Below are 22,227 nucleotides of genomic sequence, written 5' to 3' on the forward strand. Positions count from 1 at the left end.
TGTACTACAATATTTAATGATTGAACGAACAACTACATAGTGAAACTATCGGTATCTTGTGTGTGGGTGATCTAAATGAATGTTCCTATGGTATTTCATGATAAATGAGTTATTTGAACCAATGATTCTGCAAGTGCAAGGTTTCTTTAAAGATATGAATGCGCAAAGCAATATTTTTAACATTGGATAGCCTGTGTTACAAGTGATGACCGTTTTGAGTTTTGTGTCTAGAGTTTTGAAAAATGACCACAAGGTTCAGAAATGAGTGCCAAAGGGATTGTAAAAAACTGTAACAGACTCTTGCTGACCCCATATAACCGCTGACACTAAATCCCATCCAAAACATATGAAAACAAGCTAATAAACATTTTGCTGTCACTGTCAAAGGACATGTTTGTATACATGCATTTCAGACGTGTTTATTTCAGATTCTGTCGCCATTTCTGACCCAGAGGATTTTTACAACCGTTCAGGTCGGTGCCTTGCATGTTTATATCACCCATTTCTCAGGATAAGTACATCGTGTTTGAGGTATTGTCGCCATGCACCAGAGGCCATGGTCGAAAGACATGGCCATATTTCTAAACCAATGGCCTAAGCAATGACTTAGACCCAGTCTTTCCCGCCTCACTAGGTTAGTATATGAGTGTTGTACCCCTGAGAATCATAGTCCCATCCCACACACAGACATTATTGGTACAGCAGTGAGAACAACCTAGATCACACCAGCCTTATACCTACAGAACCCTTCACTGAGGATAATACTACAAGTTAAACCATTGCAGCATGATGTTTAGTCTGTTACATGTCACACCTAGCAATACAATGTTGTATTCCCCTTTTCAGTGTTCAACTCTTTATCCACAAGTATGTTAGGATTTTTCCCCTTGTAAATCTCCATGGTTATTCAGTGTTTTGCTGCTATAATGTTCTTGGATTATGAACAAAATAGATAAAGACCATTATGTTGTGACCCGTTACTTTCCGAAGCCTATAAACCACTTGTGTTTGTGTTAGGAACATTGACTCAAATAAAGCCATATCATGAAGCTTGGGAAGCGAGACCACTGGTCCTTCATAAAAGTCATGATTCTTTATGATTGTTGAAGGTATATTGTCCGTAGTTCCTGGAGGGTTTTGTAAACATTCGCAGAAAGTGAATCTATTGCTACAGCTTTCACTCTGACAAAAACAGGGAAACACTTTTTATTCTCTTGATATTTTATAAAGTCTGTGACATCAGGTGTGAGAGAGGAAAGTGACTGGAGGCATCTGTCTCTGTATTTGTCTGTAATCTATGGACATACTCATAGAACAAGGTGATTGCATGACATGAAATGATACGCGCTTCAAATGTGAAAAAATAGATTTGGTAATGTTTGCTGTGAATTCACTTTTTTCGTAAAACAATTTACATTTGTTATTACAATGTAGAAAATAACATGTTAACTTAAATAAACACAAAGTCAATAGAATAGAATAGAATATTGTCCATTTGTTTGACTTGTTGCCTTTGTCTTCTGCTGAGGACACACGTTGAGAGAAACAGGGTCAGCCGAGTATAGCACCCCTAGAGCGGTTTTGGGTGTGAAGTGTCTTGCTCAAGGGCACAATGGCAGTGAATAGTATCTTAAACCAGCAGCCCCCCGGTTGCCAGGACATCCTCCACTTTTCTCACAGCATCTTTCTGGCTATTGGTCCCCCCCTCTAAGTGGATTTCAAGAAGTTGCCTTTTGGGCTCCTGCTGTTGGAGATATAACATTTCATTGCGGATGTAAACTTTTACTGGAGTTTCAGCTTTCTGCATTCCACACCCAGTTCTTTTGAAAAAGTTCTTACGTATGGCTATAACTAGCCATTAGGATACCAGCTCCTCCCACTACTCCTGCTGTGACATGTCCTCCTGCTAGTATTTCTGCAGGTGCCAAGGCACAAGCCACTCGTGCCTGCTCCCACTGCAGCGACTACAGACATTTTTACAGCCACTTTCTTTAATCTCATCCTCTCGGGTCTTTCTTTGAGCCTCCTGGTACATCAAATTAGATTGTATTCATCAGGTCGCCTAGTGGTTAAGCACATTGGGCCAGTAACTGAAAGGTTGCTGGTTTGAATCCTGAACTAACTAGGTGAAAATCTATCAATGTGCTCTTGTGTTGTTGTCTGTGTCACACTGCTTTGCTTTATCTTGGCCAGGTCGCAGTTGGAAATGAGAACTTGTTCTCAACTAGCCTACCTGGTTAAATAAATAAATAAAAACTTAAACTTAGTTGCTCTGGATAAGAGATCGGTAAAATGTACATGCCTTGTAAACAACAGGTGTAGATTAACAGTGAAATGCTTCCTTACGTTCCCTTCCCAACAATGCAGAGAGATATAAATAATAGCAAAGTAATAATAACAAATACACAATGAGTCATAGGAATTGATCGTGGAAACATTATGTACAAAAAAAATACAAATCACACAAAATAGACCCGACTTATTGGTGTTGTGCTGTCATCCATTCTTCTCCTCTATCTTCCTTAGCAGCTCTGTCACCTGAGTCTGGCCATCTCTGGCTTTATTATTAATGACATGAGCTCTATCATCACCACCTAAAGGAGAGTCAGAGGCTCCTTGCCCCCTTAAAGAAACACCTCCACTGGTTTTCCTTCCAGCTGATCCGCTCTAGTGAATATTACTATAGTGTAGTGTGAGGCCTCTTTTCCAAAGTTCTTCTGGATCCACTTCACTGCATCCAGCATCGCCGCTGTGTGTTTCCCAACGCCAATCACCAGAAGAAACGCATGGGGTTCTGGGACTGACAATTTGATCCAATTTCCTATGTCACTTTTCATTTCCTTTAATGACTGAGGTGTATCAGAGCCCCACGGTGTCGGTCACATGAACCTCCTTCTCATCCGCTTCTCCACTATGTTTCTGACACTGTGGTCACAGACTGTGGTCACAGACTGTAGAGAAATACACTTGAAATGCCTCTCTCCCCAGGATGGTGTTTCCAGTTGCCCTCTTCCCTGCTCCAGTTTCACCCACCAGAACAATCACCATCAGCTTATAAACGGAATCAGTTTATAAACACCCAATAAAACAGAACCCAATGCTGAATTTTCCTGTTGTGAATCAAAACTGGAAATGACCACAGCAACAGTTCTTTACTGTATGTCTAATATTCTGTACACACTGTAAAAGAGTAATGGTGAAGCATGTGACAATACCTCAACTTCCTCTTCATAAGTGGGAGGGATCATCTATGCTTCCACATGCGATGTTTGTGGTCTACATGTAACCGATGTGAAATGGCTAGTTAGTTAGCGGTGGTGCGCGCTAATAGCGTTTCAATCAGTGACGTCACCCGCTCTGAGACTTGAAGTAGGGTTTCCCCTTGCGTTGCAAGGGCCGCGGCTTTTGTGGCGCGATGGGTAACGATGCTTCGGTGGGTGTCAGTTGTTGGTGTGTGCAAGGGTCCCTGGTTTGAGCCCGGGTTGGGGCGAAGAGAGGGACGGAACCTACACTGTTACATACAGGCACAGTGAGGAACAATCAAAACACTTAAAAAGTCTGAATGTCACATAAAAAAGTGAACATGTGATGTTGACAGGCCTGTTATGACAAGCACACCTGGTCCATCACTGTTAAAGTTTTAAACAATAATCAACAGCATCATCTTAGGGGGGTTGGGGGGGGGGGGGCATGGTGAAGTGGGGACTGAAAAATGGTGATAGACTCACAGATGGCTGGAGGGAGGGAGTTCCAGAGGTTGGGTTTAGCCCCGGAGAAGTCCCTGTTGCTGAAGCTCTGGCCTCTTGGAGGATTTATCTCTAATAGATCTACAGTACCTGTGCAATGGGGTCTCACGATACATTTAGCGTACATAGTGACATTTTTTATTGCTACATAGTTAGTAAAGTACCCCCCCCCCCCCCCCCCAGCAAACAGGGAACTATACATGCACTATTCCCAATATAGTGCATGTATATTTGGTCAAAGTAGAGCCCTATGTAGAGAATAGGGTGCCATTTGGGACGCAGTGAGGATTCACCCTCAGAGGTTTGGGAATGGAAATGTTCTGGTCTTCTATGATAACTCCAGAGTGAGAACACATGGCCTTGGTAAAGATGTTAATAATGACTATTCTCATATCAGCATTGTAAATATCCCCCCCAAAATCTAGCTGCAATAATTGTTTTATGAGCTATTTTTCATTCAAAGCCATTGTTCAGTAGCGCATTGACTCTTCCCGAGCGACGTGCTCCTATTTTAGCGCAGGTTGGAGAGGCGTGGGCTACTACCGATCCCCTATGAGTGAGGCTTTGATGTTCGCACAGACGGGCTCTTTACTAGTGTGTTCCGCTGCTATAGGCTACGCATGAATGGCATTCGCTATTGGTGGCTGTGCGTACATGTAGAGGAGCGCTAGCGCGGGATAAGGGTTGGCGCCTGAGGTTCATATTTTCAACTTTTTACGGAATGAAATATCAGTCAACCCGGCTGTAAATTTCACTCGGACATGATGGATTTATGACAAACAGCATGCCTTTTCTGATGGAGTTGGATTGACGATTGACTAATTTGAGCGTCCATGCGTGTTATATTTGTAGATATGTGTTTTATCCCTTATTCTAGAGCTGATGTTGTAGGACAAGTTTCGGACACCAAAATGTGTTTATTTTTTATTTTCATATTTTCAACTTTAGAAATATGTCAGTCGCTGGCCCCTCGGAACGTTTATACAAATCACTGGGCAGTGCGTATTGCAGGGGGACAAGAAGAAGCGGATAAACTTGCTGCTAAATATGGTTATAATAATTATGGACAGGTAAGACCATTACCGTGTTTTTATTTTGTGCAGCCTGACCTGTTATGATTCCCTCTTTCTGCTTTGCGGATCAATAGTCTAATGTTTTGTCGAGTTCAGCTGCTGAACTTCGATACAGTAGGCTGGCTTTTTGTCGATCTTAATGCAGAGACATTCATAGAGGAATCAAAGAAAAGTGACGTGTGCGATTATTATCCGTGTCTGGCAAGCACCTGAACCCCTGCGCCAAATGTACAGCTTTGCGAGTTCCAGAGCGATTTTCTGTTGGCAACAAACGCACCAGCGCCACTGAAGTACATTCTTTTCAGGCCGTTGACTTATGGGCAATGGTTACGTTGCACTGTCCACATACAACGAGATTAAACATGACGCTGTAATTATACAATGTGTTGTAGACTACAGTAGGCTTGTGGACGATGATCAACACTGGAAATGGCACTGTGCCAAAAAAGAAAGTGCCCAAATTCCGTAATATTGGGTCATTTTCATTTCCCAAATTCGAAAAGGACTACAATCCAACTTGGTACACCATTGATGTTTTCACTTTAAGGATGTTATATATGACTGGAATGGGTTTACTTCATTCTAATAGTGGATTTGTTCTGCTCTTGTTCTAGCCATAATAGCCTTTACAATCCTCCCCAGGGGGTAATGCATTGATTATCCAGATGATTTGGAAGAGGAGTGCACCACAGCATGGCTTCTGTTGCAGCCTTTTTGTTGAAGTTGACCACATGCTATAAACTGCAATAAATTATCATGTGGTGTTGACATTTTAGTCTGTCTCCCATTGGGATTCACCCCCTACTAAACTTCCTAACGGATCTTCATTTTAATTTATTGACAGGTGATAGATACTCTTGGAGAATTCATGCAGACTGTGAAGATGACATGCTTGTGGATGGGGGAGCTGGCTGTCTTACAATAAAAAGAAAGCAGTAGATATTCTATAGATTATTGACATGAATCTGAGGATAAAAAGTCATTTAGGAGTAAGGACGTAGCCCACATAACTACTGTAGCCTAACAGTATGATACATTTATTCAGGGTATAAGGATGGAGACTGTGTTTGCATGACTCAGAGAAGTGTGATATCTGAAATTAAAGTTTATTCAATGGACCTTTAACCTTTTATGTTGTGACATTTTATATCTGCAGCGTCTGTGTACACTTGATATCTAAGCAATCATTCTAAATTCCTAAAAACTGACAGCCTTGGATGGAGATGGAGAGGGAAAGGCAGAGGGTGAGAAAGAGGGGAGAAATGGAGTGAGAACGACAGAGTGAGTGAAAGAGGGAAAGAGAGAGTTGAAATGAGTGGGGGAGACATATAGAGCAAGAGACAGAGAGAGAAAGAGGGTGAAAGGACAAATGAGTGAGAACAAGACAGAGGGAAAGAGGTGAAGGGAGGTAGCGAAAGGTTGAGAGAGAGCGAGAGAGAGAGTGTTGAAGAAGTCCTGGTTCAGATAATAACGCGGCTCAGTGCCAGAAGTGCACAAGTGCTCTGGGAATCCTGCCCGCATTTTTGGTGCAAAGTTATTTTTTCCTATTTATTACTTCACCTGCTTTGAATTTGAAATTGTTATTTTCCTCTGAGTAAGCAACATTTGCAGAAAAAGTCCCCCTGTACAAATGTAGGATCTTAATTTAATCACCATGTTGTAGGAGAAAAAAATTGTTTATTTGAGGTTTAAAAAAGGCTTCTGAAGTTTGTAATTTCCACTTTGAAAATTCAGACTCGATTTTCCCTTACAAAATTTGTATCAACCCTCTACAAAAATGTCCATGAATTATAATCCACATAATAATTAACATGTCCTGTTGCTGCATGATTATTTTCCTGCTGTAGCAAACTGGCTAACATTAAGATCCTACATCTGTATGTGTTCACACACTTCACATTGTTGGATACCGGTGCAAACATGTTCTTTCTCAAAACAATGTAGGTTGTTTGGTTTTAGGCACCATATTCCAAGTTAACCAATATCATGTACTGTATATCGATTTGCATTGATGTACAGACAGTAACATACAATACAATTATATGTGTTCTTGATCACTTCACTGCATGCTCAGTATCTCACTTTACTGTAGAATGCAGATTTAATCTGGCATTACCCTGTCTGCTGCCCACAACGATCATTTTTATGTATACTGTAAAGATTGCCGTGTATTTGCAGTGTATTTTCTTCTTTTTCTTCTTCTTCTTCTTCTCGCTACAAACCTACTGTTTGTTTTCATGTTGTTGCTGTCCAGATCGGGAGTCTGGAGGACCATTACCATTTCCACCACAGCAGAGTGGTGCGCAGAGCAGCTTTCTCCACTAGGGGCGCTCACTCCTTCATCCAGATGGACCCGAAGGTGAGACGTCTGCTTGGTAGTTACTCAGGGTGAATCCTAACCTAGAATTTTCACATAGTGGTCTATTTTCGTCTGGCATTAAGGCAGCGCTAGTGTCAAACGCATTTTAGTTTGCAATTTCGTCATGTGAAAACTGGTGCATTTGCATTTTCCAGCCCTAACACCAGGTTCGGTAATTTACCTGTCAAACATCAGCACACTTGCGCTCAGATGGGAGGGGCTGGAAATATTTGAGGCGTGTCCTTAGAAACATGATCCAAAGTGCTAATTTCAGGCAGTTCTGGTAGGGATATTTAAGACCAACCAAAAGCTGGTTTGGTTATGACATGAATTTTGACAGCAGAAACACAGCCTATCCAGCCGTGACGCACACTGCCCATATGAACATGGAACAAGAGTAGCCTGATGAGCTTTTGGAGTCTGAATACTTCCTATTTAGAAACATAAAAAATGTGTGTTTTTTCCCATTTCGTTTTATTTGCTTAAAAACCAAGCATAGCCTCCTCTCAATTAAGGCTTTTTTTCTGCCCAAATCAATCGCAAAGTAGTCAAGACTGTCGATAAAAGGTTTGGCTCCTGAGACCGCTTGGAAATAAATCTTAATCACCAAAGCTTTATTAAAATGTAAAGTTTGAGAGGAGTTAAACAGTGAGCTGACATTCCCTTTTTATCTGTGCAATGTAGGCAGGCCCACATTATTTTAGCATGCAGGTCACGTTTTGGATGTGTATAAAACCCTCCATAGTCTGCGTTGTTTTAATATTATATGTCCAAGGGAAGAAATGATGGTGCCTGTAAGTGTGACATAGCCTATTTAAAACAGGTTGTTTTGTTGTTTCATTCTCTTTTTAGGCCTTATCAATAATGAATTTAATCTTGCTTATTGACAATGTTTTGCATGTCCATGCTCAGCCATAATGCAATCTACTGTAGACCTAGTCCCTATATCAGTGTGAATTCTATTGAAGCCATGCAATTACTTAGAACAATGTGGACTGCAAATGGGTTCAAGTTAACCTATTTAGCAAAGATGGAATAGATAGGTGTACATGTTGTTATTTCGCATCTGTAAGCCATTTAACAAACTATAACGGACTAACATTGGCATTGGAGTTGATTCCAAGGCAATACATAAAATACCTTAAATACACAACTTGAAGCAACCACACGTTTAGCCATGGAGCACATTCTGATTGGCCAGTGAGGGGCCAAGCCTTGACACACCCACAACTTGTTTATTCATCAAAACCCAGCCCTTTCCCGCCAAAGCCAGCAAGTCCACGGATAATTGTAATAGTGAAAATTGCCAAAATATTTCGGACACACGTCTGAACCTATAACGCCACCACTTGCTCTTAGATTTACCATTGTGTTAGGTTTGTTAAAATAGAGCCCATAGTCTCCCTTTGACATCAATACATTACTAAGTGAACAGTTATGATTCACTTCTAAGGTGAATGCTAGAAAGGATGAATGGTAGGAATAATACTTTGGTGGTTTCTTATATTTCTCCTATTTCACACATGTACAAGTCTATTAATATGCATGTGTGAATTGTAAATGTGTTTTTTGCATATCCTAACTCCCCCTGAGACACCTTCGGAGAGCGGGGTCACGGCCAGGGTCTGTTATCACCAACAGCAACCAGGGAGCAACAGATGAGCAAGTACCAGAGGAGGCTGGTGGGAGGAGCTATAGGAGGAATCAATGCAACGGTATCACACACATCAAACATACGTAGTCCCGTGTGGCTCTGTTGGTAGAGCATGGTGTTTGCAACGCCAGGGTTGTGGGTTCGATTCCCATGAGGGACCAGTACGGGGGAAAAAAAAGGATGAAATGTATGCAATGACTACTAAAAAGTCGCTCTGGATAAGAGTGTCTGCTAAATGACTAAAATTTAAATATGGAAACCATGTGTTTGATTCTGTTCCTGCCATTACAATGAGGTTGTCCTCCTATAGCTACTCCCACCAGCATCCACTGGCAAATACATAGTCACAACAGTATAATGTTAGTCACAAAAGATGAGCAAGTACATGAGCTTAGGGATAGTTCCCTCGAAATTCAAATGTACATGATTTTCCACTTAGCTTGGCTGTAGTTGATTCACTGACACAGCTGTTGATATTTGCTTCTGTAGCAGGAGCCTACTGGGGAATGCAAGCCTGTGACATCATCTGCTCTGCTACAGATTTTGACTAATGTCTCTGGGTTAGAAATGTGGCAGACAGATGAAATATTTAACGGTAAAGAGCAAAACTTCATATTTGAAGTGGAATTTCCCTTTAAAGTTGGAATCCTTAATGGTGAAAGTGCCACATCGGTTTCGCGTGTTACAACAACAAAGAAGTACCATCATTCAGGGGCAGTAGAACAGCACAATATGTATTGGTGTTTTTAGTGTTGACCACTCTGATCAACACACCTCACCTCTGTTTAGTCCACAAAACAGAACTAATAACAAAAGTGCTCAGAGGCGCTGTTTCCCATAATGCAGATTCCATCTTCTAAGATTAGGATCAAGGGTTGAACTCGTGTTACGGATACGGTAATGTTTAGGGGTTAAAATCCCATTTGTCGCCAGAAAGTGTTGTACCTCTGTTCTTCGGACCACTTCAGCCCAGCTGTTTTACAGACGCAGCCCGCACACAGAGTTGGGTCTTTAACATACCTAACATAGTGATAGTTGACAGACCATTTATCCACTCAAGTGTCTCCCTCTCTGCATGCCCAGATCTCTTCATTTATTCTGTCTGGATGAAACATAAGCAGAGACACAAACACACACACACACACACACACACACACACACACACACACACACACACACACACACACACACAGACACAGACACACACACACACACACACACAGACACACACACACACACACACACACACACACACACACACACACACACACACACACGCACACGCACACGCACACACACACTATCAGGGAACAAGAGAAGGCAATCCAATCAAAATCCTATCAGAACCTCAAGACAGATACACTTGGATAGATACATAGATACATGTACCCATCACCCGTATCACATCAGGCCCATCAGGTATTACTAGAGGCCTCCTTCCACCCTCCACTTCTAGCCTACAGGCAGCTTTAAGAATAAAAGTACAGCTGTTTGGGGAGCCTCTCCTCTGGCCTTCTCCCTGAGATTATCTCACTCAGACAGGCAGGATCTCAAGAGTAATAAAAGCCAAAGCCCAAAGTCTGGAGCTCCTCGACAGAGCTCATCCTGATCATATCACGCTCTAAGCCCTGTGTGTTTAAATGAAAGGTTGGGGCTGATGCCTAGAAACCAATTTTACCTCTGTCAGGCCTCTGATTTGCTGCCCCCCCAGCCTGTATGATTTCACCACCAACCACCAACCACTGTCACAACATAATTTATCAAGAAGAGAACTCTAAACACGGCATCTATATGGTTTCTGGGCCTCTCACCACAACCACTGGTCAGACCTACTACAGTAGGCTATATACAGTAGTTAATAAGATAGGACAGGTTTCTCGGACACAGAGTAAACCTAGTCCTGGACTTTAACGGTATTTCAATTGATATTCTCCATTCAGCATACTTTTAAGTCTATGGCCAGGCTTAATCTGTGTCTGGGAAACGGGCCCATTGTGTACAATTAACACCTAATATGCAATGGTTTGAGACTGCTATGAAGGCATGCACTGAATCGGATCATGCAGACACCACATGCAATTAAAACACGTCTTTGAATTGGGACTGCACTGCACGTAAACGCAGTGTGTACGTATGCAAGGTGCTTTGTGAATTTGCATTTGAATGTGTTTATCACATGGATTAAGAATAGATAGGATGGCTCCCAAATGCCCCCTGTTCCCTATGTTGTGTAATACTTTTGACAAGAGCCCTATGTGCCTTGGTTAAAAGTAGTGCACTACATAGTGAACAGGGTGCCATTTGGGACAGATACATAGTCATTCATTCCAATTTGCAAATCGACAAACATGTGTTTGTTTGTTAATGTGTGTAAAACTTCATCAGCGATTTCCATTCCCATATCCATCCTTGGGAGTCGCTTAAGCAAGCCACAATGTCCCTGTGGTCTCTCTACTGTGTGTGTGTGCGTGTGCGTGTGTGCACTCGTGTGTGTGTGTGTGATGTCTTTCTAGGTTGACTGGGTTCAACAGCAGCTAGTGAAGCAGAGAGTAAAGAGATACATCAAAAGCGACACCCGAAGCCCTGACCCCAACTTCATCCACTTCAACGACCCCAAATGGTCCAACATGTGGTATATTGTAAGTACACTACATATCTACCATCTATCCTCACTGGAGTCATATATGTAGTAGTACTTGAAATAATTGAATCAAGGAATAAATAATTAGCTGAAATGAAAATCAGGGTCATATTCATTAGGGAACGCAATGGAAACCTTTAATCGTCCCTGGTCAAAAGTAGTGCAGTATCTAGGGAATGGAGTGCCATTTTGGACGGGCCCCAACGAGTGCCCTCACTTCCCCTTGACACCATCGATCCCCCTGTTTAAGGTGCACCACTATTCCCTGAACATGTTTTGTCACCACACGAGTCTAATACAAACTGCCTTAAGCTAATGCATCTCTGCGGCTACGGTCCGGTCGTCTTTTAGTAATTAAACCAGGTTGACGATAAGAGCTTTGGGTAGGAACTCAAGTGTGAAATTGTCCAGAGCCTGCAGCTCTGTTGTCTACTCGGGAGAAGTGTCCAAACTTCTCAGGGCTCAGGGTAAATCTGGGGTTAGGATAGATTAGATGCTATAGAGGCGATGGATGTGGGTAAAATGATTCACTACCTGAATGCACTACATGGCAGGAATGTAACTGTTGTCTATGCTGGGGATGGGCCTCCGCTTTGGCATTCTGTGGGAGAAGACATTTTTAAACAGACAGATGGCCTATAATGGTTTCTCTCCCACAGAGCTTACGTTGTATATCTCTTTATCCTATATCTCATGCCAGAGTCTGTTGGTGCGAGTGTTTAACATGCATACTAAAAATAGGAGTCAAGGGGCAGAATCCTAATGCTCTTTAAGAAACGTGGGCTGGGTAAATGTAGGGGAAGTGCTGTGTTGTCATACTGAGTTTGGATCCAGAACTGGTTCTCTCAAATACTTTGAGCATTTGATAGATTAAGCATGCCTGGAATGCCAGATGGGCAGGGTTTACACTTTTCGGACTATTCTGTTCCATTGTGCCAGACACGCTAAATCAAGCGCTGCTAAAGTATTTGAAAGAAAACACATATGTGAACCCAGATCTGTTGGAGGGGGTTGGGTGATATAACATATAGAGAGACGATAATGGATGGAGAATTTATACTCAGGGTCATGTTTGTCTCACATCACCCTAATGCTGGGTGAGTTCAGAAGGGCACACCTTATCAAAACGTTTTGCAACAAAAAATGAAAATCAGTGTTCCTATTGAACAATATCTGGTAGTACCTCCCAGATTAATTTTAAAACCTTTTGCACCTATTTAACACGACCCCAGTATCCTGCCAGACAGTTTCACTCATCTGAGGGGAACAAGAATTGCTCTTCAATGTCCTCACATTCAAATTAGAAGGTGGGATGCAAAGATGAAAAAATGACAAACTCAAGGACAACCAAGCCATTACTGTTGAATAAAGATTTTCAATTTTTAAGGTTGTCAGTGACACATCGGTTGACATGACAGATATACGTACTGATTAACATAGGACCCCAGTCTGACCACTCCTCTGTTTCCTATTAACATTGTATGTGTCCTCTGTGGTCCTCTTCCTCAGCACTGTACGGACAAGAACAATCGCTGTCGGTCAGAGATGAACATTCTGGCAGCATGGCAGAGAGGCTACACAGGCAAGAACGTGGTGGTCACCATCCTGGATGACGGCATCGAGAGGAACCACCCTGACCTGGCACAGAACTATGTAAGTATACTATTGGGGTCTCTTCACATAGTCAAACGTTTTGTTCCCATATTCCTAGCACACAATGACTATATCAAGCTTGTGACTCATTGGATGCATTTGCATTTTGTTTGGGTTGTGTTTTGGGTTATGTTTTGGGTTGTGTTTTGGGTTGTGATTTGGGTTATGTTTTGCCCAGTGGGAACTGAATGGTGATTGATGTTCATGTTTTGAAAGGGCTACAGTAAAGTAAAGTGTTTATAAATTCCAAAATGATATCGCTGTCAAATGAAAAATTGCAACTGATATCAGTGCCCATCCCTAATGGATATGAATAAACAATTGAACAGAATATAACACAGATACAGTGGGGGGAAAAAGTATTTGATCCCGTGCTGATTTTGTACGTTTGCCCACTTACAAAGAAATGATCAGTCTATAATTTTAATGGTAGGTTTATTTGAACAGTGAGAGACAGAATAACAACAAAAAAATCCAGAAAAACGCATGTCAAAAATGTTATAAAATGATTTGCATTTTAATGAGGGAAATAAGTATTTGACCCCTCTGCAAAACATGACTTAGTACTTGGTGGCAAAACCCTTGTTGGCAATCACAGAGGTCAGACGTTTCTTGTAGTTGGCCACCAGGTTTGCACACATCTCAGGAGGGATTTTGTCCCACTCCTCTTTGCTGATATTCTCCAAGTCATTAAGGTTTCGAGGCTGACGTTTGGCAACTTGAACCTTCAGCTCCCTCCACAGATTTTCTATGGGATTAAGGTCTGGAGACTGGCTAGGCCCCTCCCGGACCTTAATGTGCTTCTTCTTGAGCCACTCCTTTGTTGCCTTGGCCGTGTGTTTTGGGTCATTGTCATGCTGGAATACCCATATACGACCCATTTTCAATGCCCTGGCTGAGGGAAGGATGTTCTCACCCAAGATTTGACGGTACATGGCCCCGTCAAATGATGCGGTGAAGTTGTCCTGTCCCCTTAGCAGAACCCCCCCCCCCCCCCCCCCCAAAGCATAATGTTTCCACCTCCATGTTTGACGGTGGGGATGGTGTTCTTGGGGTCATAGGCAGCATTCCTCCTCCTCCAAACACGGCGAGTTGAGTTGATGCCAAAGAGCTCCATTTTGGTCTCATCTGACCACAACACTTTCACCAGTTGTCCTCTGAATCATTCAGATGTTCATTGGCAAACTTTAGACGGGCATGTATATGTATTCTTGAGCAGGGGGACCTTGCGGGCGCTGCAGGATTTCAGTCCTTCACGGCGTAGTGTGTTACCAATTGTTTTCTTGGTGACTATGGTCCCAGCTGCCTTGAGATCATTGACAAGATCCTCCCATGTAGTTCTGGGCTGATTCCTCACCGTTCTCATGATCATTGCAACTCCACGAGGTGAGATCTTGCATGAAGTCCCAGGCCGAGGGAGATTGATAGTTCTTTTGTGTTTCTTCCATTTGCGAATAATCGCACCAAATGTTGTCACCTTCTCACCAAGCTGCTTCGCGATGGTCTTGTAGCCCATTCCAGCCTTGTGTACATCTACAATCTTGTCCCTGACATCCTTGGAGAGCTCTTTGGTCTTGGCCATGGTGGAGAGTTTGGAATCTGATTGATTGATTGCTTCTGTGGACAGGTGTCTTTTTTACAGGTAACAAACTGAGATTAGGAGCACTCCCTTAAAGAGTGTGCTGCTAATCTCAGCTCGTTACCTGTATAAAAGACCCCTGGGAGCCATAAAACTTTCTGATTGAGAGGGGGTCAAATACTTATTTCCCTCATTAAAATGCAAATCATTTTATACCATTTTTTTGGGTTATTCTGTCACTCACTGTTCAAATTAAACTACCATTAAAATTATAGACGGATAATTTCTTTGTCAGTGGGCAAACGTACAAAATCAGCAGGGGATCAAATACTTTTTTCCCCCACTGTAATAACATAACGTCCACCACCACCACCTTAGTTGCTGGAAAGGACAATGTGAAAAGAAAATACCCGGGCCAGAACAGTTTGGTTTGGCACGATTGTGTGAAAAGGGTACGTCCACAAAAACAACACACCCACACTGCTAGTATTTGTTGAGGCCATAACAACACACCACCTTTGTCGGAGAAATTTCATTTCTGTGCCTGACACATTGGATTACGTCTCTAAGTTATGGCCGGTGTTGGTTCCAATCTGTCACTGGTTCTCTAATAGTGCACGAGATGAGATATGACTGAAATGTAGAAAAACCATGGCAATATATTTCCTTTTCTGTTTTATGTCCTTTAGTGAGCAATACCTGCTTTGTTTTCTCCTTCTATCTGTCTCTCTCTGTTGCTCTTTTTATGTTCTCTCTCTTCTTTCTCTCTCTATCTCTTTCTCTGTCTCTCTGTCCCTCTGTCTCTGTCTCTCCATCTCTCTCCAGGACCAGCTGGCGAGTTATGATGTCAACGGGAACGACCATGATCCAACTCCTCGTTATGATTCTAGCAACGAGAACAAGTGAGAGCAAATATCCCTCAGTCCCCATCCTATCCCTCTATCCTTCATTTATTCCCTCCATCTCTCCATCCTTCTACGTCATCACTTTATCCCTTCACCTATCCATCCATCCTTCTATTCCTCATGCATTTATTCCCCTGTCCCTTTATCCATCATCTCTCTATTCCCTCTTCCCCTCTCCTTATCCATCCTTCCATTCACTCTTTCTGCTCACCCCTCCATTACTTGCACCCCTTTCTATTCCCCGTTCCCCGTTCCCCATCACCACGTACCTCCATTCCTCCATCCTTCCATTCCTACATATTTCCTTCCATCCATCCCAATGTACCTTTACTATGTACCTTTATCGCTCTTTTCCTCCATCCCTCCATCTCTCCATCAACCCATCCCTTGGGCTATTGACAGGAGGGTCCACTTCCCCACACCACGCTTCTGATGTAACCTAAATGACTCATGCACTGTTTTAATGTACATCCTTATTAATATGGTACTTTAATGAAACACTTTGACTTTCATCTCTGGTGGATGTGGCTGGGTGTTCATATGCTGCCTCTCTCTCTCTCTCTCTCTCTCTCTCTCTCTCTCTCTCTCTGTCTGACGTCTACAGGCTGGCTAATGAATATAAAGAGGACACAAAGACAACTTTGAAATGTGACAGGAAAATGTGACGGCTTTGAAATGTCCCCCAGCCGCAGTGTACCACTCTTTTATTTGTCATTGAACCTCGTGTTGTTTGTATCATACTTGTCCCACTGGAACGTCCAACATTCCATTGGTGACGATTTGAGCAGCTTGCTATGAAATAGTTTGACATACTTTTTTCTATTATACGTATTCAGTTTGAGAGTTATACTTATTCAGTTACACAAATGCCTCATTTCTGGATAGAAACTGACTCCAGACCAGACAGACTAGTCACTCATCATATCCTGTTGTGTATTCAGTTAGACAAACGTCTCATCTCTGGTTAGAAACTGACTCCAGACCAGACAGACTAGTCACTCATCATATCCTGTTGTGTATTCAGTTAGACAAACGTCTCATCTCTGGATAGAAACTGACTCCAGACCAGACAGACTAGTCACTCATCATATCCTGTTGTGTATTCAGTTAGACAAACGTCTCATCTCTGGTTAGAAACTGACTCCAGACCAGACAGACTAGTCACTCATCATATCCTGTTGTGTATTCAGTTAGACAAACGTCTCATCTCTGGTTAGAAACTGACTCCAGACCAGACAGACTAGTCACTCATCATATCCTGTTGTGTATTCAGTTGCTATCATCGTGTTTCTTATTGCTGCACTGAAGGCATTTCTGTCACAACACAAACTTCACCAAGCAATCAAATTAATCTGGAGTCTTGTTGACAAGCAAACAAACCCAAAAGGTCTTTATTCATTTTCTCCTCCTTCATCTCTCTCTCTCTGGGTGGTGTAATTCACCCCTGGCTGTAGAGGGACACGTAATTGGGATCAGGGGGAGAGGGGAAACAACTATTAAAGAGAAAGCCATTCAGGTTCTTTCTCTGTCACCCAGCCTTGGTGAGATTAGTTCACTGGATGCACCCAGCCTTGGTGAGATTAGTTCACTGGATGCACCCAGCCTTGGTGAGATTAGTTCACTGGATGCACCCAGCCTTGGTGAGATTAGTCCACTGGATGCACCCAGCCTTGGTGAGATTAGTTCACTGGATGCACCCAGCCTTGGTGAGATTAGTTCACTGGATGCACCCAGCCTTGGTGAGATGAGTTCACTGGATGCACCTGGACTGGGGTGAGATTAGTGCGTGTGTGCGTGTGTGTGTGTGTGTGTGTGTGTGTGTGTGTGTGTGTGTGTGTGTGTGTGTGTGTGTGTGTGTGTGTGTGTGGTGTGTGGTGTGTGTGTGTGTGTGTGTGGTGTGTGTGGTGTGTGTGTGTGTGTGTGTGTGTGCATTGGTATACAGGTGCTCTCTTCTCTTAAACTCATTACTGCGTGGCCTAACAGGAGGCGATGTGACACCATGTTTTATATTCCACCATGTTTTATATTCCACCATGTTTTATATTCCACCATGTTTTATATTCCACCATGTTTTATATTCCACCATGTTTTATATTCCACCATGTTTTATATTCCACCATGTTTTATATTCCACCATGTTTTATATTCCACCATGTTTTATATTCCACCATGTTTTATATTCCACCATGTTTTATATTCCACCATGTTTTATATTCCACCATGTTTTATATTCCACCATGTTTTATATTCCACCATGTTTTATATTCCACCATGTTTTATATTCCACCATGTTTTATATTCCACCATGTTTTATATTCCACCATGTTTTATATTCCACCATGTTTTATATTCCACCATGTTATATATTCCACCATGTTTTATATTCCACCATGTTTTATATTCCACCATGTTTTATATTCCACCATGTTTGGCCACACATTAATTTTCAAACAAGGCGACCAGCTGCACGGCAGGGGAGTGAACAGCGTACTGGTCCACGTACTCAGCTCAGTTCTCGCTTTCTCGGGAGAAAGGACTGGAACAACACTCCTTGTAGTTCTTTTCTCTTTATCTGTTTCTCTCCATCACGCTCTCACTAATTCCACATCTCAGTTGAAGGCTGAAATTCACCCTTTACAGTTTCAGTAGATCTCTGTATTCAGTACGATAACGTCTTTGTCACTTCCTTACTTAAAACTTCACAACATTTTCTCATCTAATTTCTCTTTAAAACATTTATTTGGTGAGTCTGGTTTGTTTTTGTGAAGAGGTGAAGTACGAGTTTTTTTTTTGTAATGTTTTTCATGTCTCTCGCTGGTGAAACAGTCATTATCCAGTAGCCATCGGTCCCTTGGGGCTGTAGGCTCCTATCAGGTGTGTTAACATGCTGTGATAAAGAGCGAAGGGAAGGAGAGAGAGAGAGAGAGAGAGAGAGAGAGAGAAGAAGGGAATGAGGAAGAGTGTCAGGTGTTGAATATTCACTCCTCCACCACCTGCTGAGCCTGTGAAGATAGGATAACCTTTACTTCATTCCAGAGGTGGACTGATCCCTTCTATTTGTGTGATATGTAAATGAAGAGTGGGAGATGAAATGCTTAGTATAGACCTTCAACTCTTTTCAATCCTTTACTAGTCCTTATGTTTAGTGACGGTATTACCCTGGACAGCCTAAAAGAGGATGGAACCTTCTGAGCCTGGTTCCTGGTACACTATTAGAAAAAACGGTTCCAAAAGGGTTCGTTGGATGTTCCCATTGGAGAACCCTTTTGGGTTCCATGTAGAACCCTCTGTGGAAAGGGTTTTTACATGAAACCTGGAACCAAAAAGGGTTCTTCAAAGGGTTCTCTTATGGGGACAGCCAAAGAACCCTTTTAGGTTTTAGATAACACCTTTTTTTCTAAGAGTGTAGTAAAGTTTCTTCCTTCTAGGGAATTTTTCCCTGTGCTTCTGCTTTTTATTTTTATTTGGGTCTAGGCACTGTTACTGTAAAAGCACTTTGTGACAACTGCTTTATAAATATGATTTATTTGATTGCAGCCAATTTAGATAAGGTACATGTGCCAGCACTACCATAAGATAACATTCATTTACATTGGTATGAGTTTCTGCCTGACAGCATTCCATCATGTAGTTCTCCTGGGCTAATACTAGCCATACTGATGAAAAACGTTCCTTTTCTTGCTCCATCTCTCCTCTCCCTCTCTCCTCTCCTTCTCTCCTCTCGCTCCCCCTCTCCTCTTTTTCTCTCCAGACATGGGACGCGGTGTGCCGGTGAGGTTGCAGCTGTGGCCAATAACTCCCACTGCATTGTGGGAATTGCATACAACGCACACATTGGAGGTAGAGTATCCTCTCCTCTCCTCTCCTCTCCTCTCCTCTCCTCTCCTCTCCTCTCAGACAGAATTATTCTGCATGTGTGCACCAGATTAACCTTGACTTGTCCTGCTCTGTGTAAAAAGTGTGTGTGTGTGAGAGGTGTAATAAGAGTGTTTCTCTAGCTTGCAGCGCTAAGCTGTGGACATTCATGCGTTCACAAGGCATTAATCCTGCCACGGTTTCTGTGATGTCAAATGTCGAGGGTTTTTAATCAAACGACAGAATCTCACATCCCCTCCCACTTTTTTGTCTTCTCTGCAGCTGTGCTGAAAGCGCAGGCATTTCTGTCTTTCTCGCTCACTCTTTGTCTTTCTCCCTCTCTCTTTTTCCATTCATCCATCTCTCTATCTCCCTCTCTCTTTCTTTTCTCACCCCAATGATCCCTCTCTCTTTTTAAACATATTTCTCTCTCTTTTTCTATTTCTTCTCTTTATAACCCTTTCCCCCTCTCTCTCGTCTACAGATGTCTGGAATGGTACCAGTAGCAGATACAGTACCATAGTGTAGTGAATGGTACCAGTAGCCTTTACAGTACTGTAGTGTAGTGAATGGTACCAGTAGCAGATACAGTACCATAGTGTAGTGAATGGTACCAGTAGCCTTTACAGTACTGTAGTGTAGTGAATGGTACCAGTAGCAGATACAGTACCATAGTGTAGTGAATGGTACCAGTAGCCTTTACAGTACTGTAGTGTAGTGAATGGTACCAGTAGCAGATACAGTACCATAGTGTAGTGAATGGTACCAGTAGCCTTTACAGTACTGTAGTGTAGTGAATGGTACCAGTAGCCTTTACAGTGCTATAGTGTAGTGAATGGTACCAGTAGCCTTTACAGAACTATAGTGTAGTGAATGGTACCAGTAGCCTTTACAGTTCTATAGTGTAGTGAATGGTACCAGTAGCAGATACAGTACCATAGTGTAGTGAATGGTACCAGTAGCCTTTACAGTACTGTAGTGTAGTGAATGGTACCAGTAGCCTTTACAGTACTGTAGTGTAGTGAATGGTACCAGTAGCCTTTACAGAACTATAGTGTAGTGAAGGGTACCAGTAGCCTTTACAGTGCTATAGTGTAGTGAATGGTACCAGTCGCCTTTACAGTTCTATAGTGTAGTGAATGGTACGAGTAGCCTTTACAGTACTGTAGTGTAGTGAATGGTACCAGTAGTCTTTACAGTACTGTAGTGTAGTGAATGGTACCAGTAGCCTTTACAGTACTGTAGTGTAGTGAATGGTACCAGTAGCCTTTACAGTTCTATAGTGTAGTGAATGGTACCAGTAGCCTTTACAGAACTATAGTGTAGTGAATGGTACCAGTAGCCTTTACAGAACTATAGTGTAGTGAATGGTACCAGTAGCCTTTACAGTGCTGTAGTGTAGTGAATGGTACAAGTAGTCTTTACAGTACTGTAGTGTAGTGAATGGTACCAGTATCCTTTACAGTACTGTAGTGTAGTGAATGGTACCAGTAGCCTTTACAGTGCTATAGTGTAGTGAATGGTACCAGTAGCCTTTACAGTTCTATAGTGTAGTGAATGGTACCAGTAGCCTTTACAGTTCTATAGTGTAGTGAATGGTACCAGTAGTCTTTACAGTACTGTAGTGTAGTGAATGGTACCAGTAGTCTTTACAGTACTGTAGTTTAGTGAATGGTACCAGTAGCCTTTACAGTTCTATAGTGTAGTGAATGGTACCAGTAGCCTTTACAGTTCTATAGTGTAGTGAATGGTACCAGTAGCCTTTACATTTCTATAGTGTAGTGAATGGTACCAGTAGTCTTTACAGTACTGTAGTGTAGTGAATGGTACCAGTAGCCTTTACAGTTCTATAGTGTAGTGAATGGTACCAGTAGCCTTTACAGTTCTATAGTGTAGTGAATGGTACCAGTAGCCTTTACAGTTCTATAGTGTGGTGAATGGTACCAGTAGTCTTTACAGTACTGTAGTGTAGTGAATGGTATGCTTGGATAATGGGAAGAATGAGTAGACGTTACTAGGTTCTAGCTTCTAGGGTTCTGGGTTCTAGATGGGCTCTAGATTAGATCGTTTACACAAATCAGTTATTGATGCATGGGCTAGCCTGCCATGCAATATCGTGATGGCTAAAACCCTTTTAGCTTTTACAGTTAGGCTAAACTACATTTTATTTCTCCAACACTCATCCATGTTACTCAGTAGAACTGTTGGTTTTCCCTCTGTGGACCCTCTCCCTTTTCATTAATCCCTCTTCTCTGATTTTCCTCATCTGCTTCAAGTCAGTGTATTTATACTCTCTCTCTCTCTCTCTCTCTCTCTCTCTCTTCTATCTTCTCTCTTGCTCTCTTTCTCTCTCGCTCTCTCTATCTTCTCTCTCTCTCTCCCTCTCGTTTCTTTCTCTCTCTCTCTTCTCTCTCGTTCGCCCTCTCTTTTCTCTCTCTCTCTCTGTCTCTCTCTCTCTATTCTCACTCTCCCTCGCTCGTTCGGTCTCGCTCTCTCTCTCTCGCTCTCTATCCTCTCTCTCCTTTCTTCTTTACGGTGAGGTTTCTCTTGTGAACGCAGCTCTCATCAGGTCTGTATCCCCCCACCCCCCAAGGGAACAACAGGAGAGGGCATAACAAACCAATACAAACACCATAACCCCCCCCCCCCCCCCCCCCTTGTTCCCCTTTCACCACCAACCCTCCCCAAGGCACAACTTCAATGATATTTCTCTCTGTCGCTCCAAAATAAAAAGTGACTTATACAAGATACCATAATGACCT

General features: G+C 42.4%; 1 protein-coding gene across 3 annotated transcripts in view; it reads left to right on the forward strand.

The window, feature by feature from the left end:
* Window positions 1-4,314: 4,314 nt before the first annotated feature.
* The window catches only part of LOC106590834 (proprotein convertase subtilisin/kexin type 6), an 85,747-nt gene continuing 67,834 nt past the window's right edge, over window positions 4,315-22,227 (forward strand). Inside the window, exons 1-6 of one of the 3 annotated variants that reach the window (XM_045689431.2) lie at window positions 4,315-4,816; window positions 7,074-7,178; window positions 11,346-11,471; window positions 12,983-13,126; window positions 15,531-15,607; window positions 19,362-19,450. In XM_045689431.2, coding sequence (XP_045545387.2) covers window positions 4,580-4,816; window positions 7,074-7,178; window positions 11,346-11,471; window positions 12,983-13,126; window positions 15,531-15,607; window positions 19,362-19,450 — 778 coding nt within the window. In that variant the 5' untranslated portion in view covers window positions 4,315-4,579. The remainder of the gene's footprint in view (window positions 4,817-7,073; window positions 7,179-11,345; window positions 11,472-12,982; window positions 13,127-15,530; window positions 15,608-19,361; window positions 19,451-22,227) is intronic. The other 2 variants (XM_045689435.2, XM_082957899.1) reach the window with 2 other exon arrangements.

Source organism: Salmo salar, chromosome 11 (genome assembly GCF_965601325.2).
Source record: "Salmo salar chromosome 11, fSalSal1, whole genome shotgun sequence".
NCBI classification, from domain to species: Eukaryota; Metazoa; Chordata; class Actinopteri; order Salmoniformes; family Salmonidae; genus Salmo; species Salmo salar.